Below are 6,000 nucleotides of genomic sequence, written 5' to 3' on the forward strand. Positions count from 1 at the left end.
ATCATATACTGTCACCTCATGTATATTCTTCTAATGTCTGAACTGATATTTTTCTTTGCTTTGAGGATAAAAATTGTTTAAAATTTACATATGACTATTAAAAGTCTAGTGAACTTTGACCTGGATGAGATCTCATCATGATGACCTATGACCTAGATGGCGAGTGGATGCTTTCCTTCCAAGACTTGATTGGCAAGTACATCATCAAGGACACCTCGGAAGGATTCCACACTGACATGGCCCTTGGGATGCTGCTTGGCAGCTGTCTGGTACAATGTCTCCACATTTTCTCCAGTCATCCTTACCCCAACATTAGTAAAGATTTCTTTAATCTGAAAGTTTCAAAATAAAAAGTTAAAATGCATTGTATTTAGAATTACAATATATGTATATTAGGAAAATTCTATGATACATTAGTTTTATTGTCATGATATAATTTCAAAAATTGAAAAAAAAAATAATAAAAATGGAAATTATTTGCAAAAATTACAGTAACTTTGCTCTTTAATCATACAACAAGAATCTGGAATTAAATCTCACCTCCTCCAGGGTCCTGGGCAGTAAGAAGTCTTTCTCAAACACACCTCTACGGCTAAAAATGGAGGGGTTCATCAAACCATATGCATCTGACTCATCTCCGTAGTTCTTCCGGTCATCAACTCGTCTGATCCTAGGACCTGGAAGGTCTGTTCGGATTGTTGGGACACCATATCTTCTAAAGTCTGAAAAATTCAGATATGAAATGTATTAATCTTTGTTAATCTAACTGCATTGTTTTTTCTTTGATTCGTAATCATATACACATTTGTAAAAACACCCATCTTTATATTCAGAGGAAGAGAATGGGTGAACTACGTTACAGCTTAATAATTAAAATTAAAATTTCTTACAAGATTGAACATGGTAGAAAGAAATATATTATTTATGAGAGCAGTACCTCTGGTATCCACACCGCCAATGACTGCGTTGATCATACTAGAGCTAGTGCGATGATTGCCGATGGCCATGTCAATCTGTTTCTGTAGTCGACGTGGGGTACTTTCTGCACTCTGTGGGGTCTTTTGGTGGAGGTCCTCTTGAGAAACCTGTACTTCACTTCCTGAGTGAGGGGTCCTTACATGGGGGCTGGGGGCAGACTTTGGGGTCACCGGGGTTTTAGGAGTCTCTGAAAATTAGACAAGTTATTGCTGATGTGGATATGCTAATACTCTTCATGACAACAATATTACTGAGGTGACAGACATAAGTAGCATACCGATTGTAATACATGGTGACAAAACGATGTATATTTACTAATTCATTCAAACTTAATAATTTGATGTTGTTTTCTGTCATATGATCGGTAGCCCTTCCAATCTCATGTAAATTGTGCATTTCTGCTATTTGTGCAGTTAAAATCATTTGAGCAAATTTAGTGTTGCTTTCACTTGTATACAAAACAACTACCTTTTTATTTCTAAATGAATACCTGTTTTGGGCCCAAAACCAGATGGCATTTTGTCTTTCCAGTTGAGGAAGTTAGAAAACTCTAGGTAGTCTATACAGCCATCCCGGTTAGTGTCACAATAGTCCATCAGTTGTTCAAGCAATTCTGGTTCTACAGGTAAATGATATTGGGCACAAGCTTCTCGTAGACCTTGCATTTTGATCTTACCACTTCCATCCTACAATAAGTATTGTTAGAGGTCAGTCCAATTCTTGGAGTTAAAAATTGTAGAGGAGAGGGGTATTTTTTTAAGAATGAAATTCAGTTTTTAAATGGCAAATTTTACAATTGTATCATGTTCAAAGATTTACAGGCTCGGATCATGCCAAATTGTACTTAACATGACGCATATTGCTGACAAATCATCTTTAATAGCCGCATTTCAGGTGCCATAAATTCCATCAAATGTGAGTATATCCTCAAACAGCAGGTTCATATCATATCAAGTGGTAATCAAATAAAGACTAAAATGCATTATTCATTGAGAATGAGTGAAAAGCTTTGGAGTGCTATCCTGTGGGTATTCTAACCAAACTTACCTTGTCATAATGTCTGAAGGCTGCCAGGAGGTCGTGGAAGTTGTGATAGTTAGCCTTCTTCAGATGTTGTCTGATAGCGGCCATTACACCCCTTTGTCGGTCCTTACCCCGCAAGTATGTCCCTGGGGGTCGCATGTGTAGTAGGTCTCCTGCTCCATATTCATCTGGTTTGACCAGAATCCCGAAGGTGTGATCAGGAGCAACCTTCAGAGTGTCCTTAATCCTGTGTATTTACAAATAAGTTATAATATTTACATGTACTTTAGTTATCATTGAAAAGGAATACTGGAATTTTAATATATAAATCATCACTGGTAATGGATATAGGAATTTTTATATGTTAATCATCTTTAAATAATTCCGGAATGGGAAATCTATAATTTTACTGTAAATGATAATACCATATTTATCTAGCTATAATTCCATGTCTGGTAATAAGCCCATCTATACCATCTGCCGTTCTGTGAAATTATCGAAGAACAAATGTCATATTTCATTGTTCTAAAAGCCCATTCCCTGGTTATGATATAAAGATCTTTCCTTAATAACGAGTGAAGAATATGACTCAGTATTGAGGACAGTAATCTGTTTGTGTTTGGTGACCTCTTTGTAAAGGTGGCCTGTTTTAACAAGTACTTTCAGGATGACCTCAAAATACATGTACATGTAATGTTTCATGTCATCATTGTAAAATGATGACCTATATGTTTATAAGAGAAGCTTGTAGGTGACCTATATGTGAACTGAAGACCTCTGTGTTTAGATAAGTAAAGCTTGCAGGTGACCTGTATGTGAACTGAAGACCTCTGTGTTCAGATATGTGAAGCTTGTAGGTGACCTATACATGAACTGTAGACCTCTGTGTTCAGATATGTGAAGCTGTAGGTGACCTATACATGAACTGTAGACCTTTGTGTTCAGATATGTGAAGCTGTAGGTGACCTATATGTGAATTGAAGACCTCTGTGTTAAGATATGTGAAGCTTGTAGGTGACCTATATGTGAACTGAAGACCTCTGTGTTTAGGTATGTGAAGCTTGTATGTGCCTATATGTGTGAACGGTTGTCCTCTACATAAAATGACCTTATTGCACTGATAGCCTCCATAATGCCACCATAGATAAGAAGTTTGAAATCAACTCAAGTTTTTTGCAGCATGATGTAGACAATGTACATGGATATATTCCAGTCAGAGCCTGTTGACCTTTCTTTGGAATCAAGGAGTATCACACAATAATTTTTAAAGATTCTATTTCCACTTATTGTTATCATCACACTTTTAATCCAGATGCCAAGGTACATGGCAGGAAACTGGAGCACCACTTAGCAAAAACTCATGTGAACAGCAAGGTTACCCTATACAGTTATACATCTGATCAAAGAACCCGGACAATATGGCTGCCACTGTCATGCTGAAAAGCAGGTGGGTTATCCACTCAGGGCCAATAACAAACTATTCCAAATTCAAGCACATATGAAGACCTTTAAATTATTTTTACCTGACGAAATTGAATTGAGAATTCAATGAAAACTTAAAACATATTGTATATGTGAAGACATCATGAGCAATTTTCTTTAACCTATTTTTTCTAGTGCAGTGCCCTGTTGTTGACATAAGAAAAATTCAGTAATTTTCTTACGGATCATGAACTGTTCCTAGCTGGGGCTGTGTTCTTTCCCTGAAGTCATCAACACGTTTTGATACAATTTTGGTAGCTTTTTCCTGCTGGGCCTGTGACATCCATCGAAGAGTCTGGCGGACTTTCCTTCCATCATTACTGTGAGGAGTGGGAATTCCAAACTTTGATTTTTCGTTGAACCCAGTAGAAGTATAGTTTCTGTGGTGCTGTTCTCCAACATCATAGTCACTGTGAGTGTCTCTGTATAGTTCATGTCCTACAGCTGATTCCTTCTCTACTTCTGCATAGGTTTTATTAGGATTTATAAGACCACCCGCACCAATATCTAAAAAAGAAAAGAAAAAAATTCATTTTATAACTATCAACGCAAATTGTCCTGAATAACTGATCAAGCTGGTCAGGCCATGGTCATTTAAGTTAAAAATACTTGGCCAAGTAATAAAATGAAATATCCATTGGATAATTTTATGCAAATGCGTAAAAGAAAAGAAAAAAACATGTACTGACAACAATTTATTCCAATTTAAGGTTGCCTATTATTTTCCTCTTGTATTTCCTATTTTAAACATTTTGGTCTCCCTCATTACATCCTCAACTCCTTTCTAATTTCAAAACTACAGCATCACTATAACATTCTACTTGCAAGGTATACTGAAATTATAACTGAAATATATATCAACCATATTATTCCTACAATAAGACCAGCTGATTTCTTACTGTACTGAAAGTGAATCAGATGTGAGTGGTATTATTAAAAAATATGGGCTTATTTTTGGATGAAGTTTATACATGTATTATAAAAAGACAGAATTCGCACCTAATTCTGTTGGAATTCCAAATGTAAATTCATCTTTATTCAGACCCTTTGGCAAACATGGAATTTGGTTGTGAGAAGTTCCTAGAGGAGCTTTCAGATGACTGGCATAGATAAGTTCTTTCCTGTCCAACTTTTTCTGCTGAAACAATGTTTTTGGATCAGGATTTGCCAGCTCGCCTGCATTAGCAGATGACTGTGTGTTGATACCATGACACATATCCTTTGCCCATTGACGATGAGGATCGGATGCTTTTCCATAGAAAACTCTCATCTGGCCAGCATCTGGTCTAAGTGTGGCCCTGAATCGTCGAATAACATCCGCAGATGGGGGCTGACAATATAAACATTTAATTATATATGCATTCAAGAAATATATTCATCACATCAGTCAATTCATCTTTACTGAAATTTAAAATTTATTTGTCTAAGTAAGGTTCATGAAACAAAAGAAATACATTATATGACAGTAAAAAGTATTATTGGTATATGCCTTTGCTTCATGTAACTATCTAAGGAATCATATTAAATGAAATAATCATAATATTTTACTCCACCAAAATGTGTATGTGTACTCACCCTATTATCTTTAGGTTTCAAACATGATAATGCTGTATCACCTGTTGCTGTTAGTTTTCCTGCCTGAAAAATGACAGGTTATGACATTCACTAAACAAACATTTAATTATTCTGGGTGTTTCAGCGACGTTTTAGCAATGCTACACTATGTTTTTTTTTCAATATAACTACATGTAATACAAAAATCCCTGAAGATCTTTATTCATACCCTTAGATCGGAAAGGCACGGAAGTATGAGACATTGTATTGATTGAGAAAAAAACAACCTTAAGTGACGGCTTACGTTCACTCTGTATCTGAAACTGTCTGCGTTTGCATCTTTGCTAACATGTAAAACAATCTTCACAGACACCAACCCCTCCGGCATTTTCCGGACAGTAACGCTTTACATCAAGTCTTAACAAACACATCAAATATTTCCATATTCATTATAATCACACAATCATATTGTCTGCTTACCGGTCTTGTATCTGGTGACCAATCCTTGTATTTACCCGTATAAATACCAGTCGCAGCAATCCCTGGTAATGTTACTGAAGACATGTTTTCGCGTGTACTGCTGTCAAACAAGTTGACACGGATCAATGTTACGATAAATTATGTTTACGCGCTAAAGTCTACAACTAATTCAACTTGCAGTTACTTCTTTTCCATTTATCGAATCAATGAATACTTTCTAAAACTGTCTTCTCTTCCTGAAGGCTGTTTCCCGGCGATAACGCGGGTGAACCCCTTCGAGAAACAGCGGAACCTACAGCTTCTTTACACTTTGTTGATAAAGCCTTAGCAACAGAGGTAAGGTCATCGAAAACCAGCTTCCGGTGTTATTTTCGTATTCAATAAACAACTTTAAAAGCATGATAAAATATATACCTTTGAAAAGTTGAACATATGGAAAAGAGGCACCTGTAAAAAGTCAAAGTTGGCTATCAAGAAATCGTT

The 6,000-nt window shown here is 36.2% G+C and overlaps 1 protein-coding gene across 1 annotated transcript; it reads right to left on the reverse strand.

Moving 5' to 3' along the window:
- Nucleotides 1-152: 152 nt before the first annotated feature.
- Nucleotides 153-5,601, reverse strand: LOC132545957 (EF-hand domain-containing family member B-like). Its single transcript, XM_060209638.1, has 9 exons — nucleotides 5,518-5,601; nucleotides 5,059-5,121; nucleotides 4,483-4,813; nucleotides 3,666-3,990; nucleotides 2,026-2,248; nucleotides 1,469-1,664; nucleotides 938-1,165; nucleotides 541-722; nucleotides 153-332 (listed from the first exon to the last, which is right to left on the reverse strand). Exons 1-9 carry the CDS (start codon nucleotides 5,599-5,601, stop codon nucleotides 153-155), a joined length of 1,812 nt encoding a protein of 603 aa, XP_060065621.1.
- Between the last annotated feature and the right edge of the window lie 399 nt (nucleotides 5,602-6,000).

This window comes from Ylistrum balloti, unplaced genomic scaffold, assembly GCF_031769215.1.
Source record: "Ylistrum balloti isolate Yb309-2 unplaced genomic scaffold, AGI_CSIRO_Ybal_v1 Utg369868, whole genome shotgun sequence".
NCBI classification, from domain to species: domain Eukaryota; kingdom Metazoa; phylum Mollusca; class Bivalvia; order Pectinida; family Pectinidae; genus Ylistrum; species Ylistrum balloti.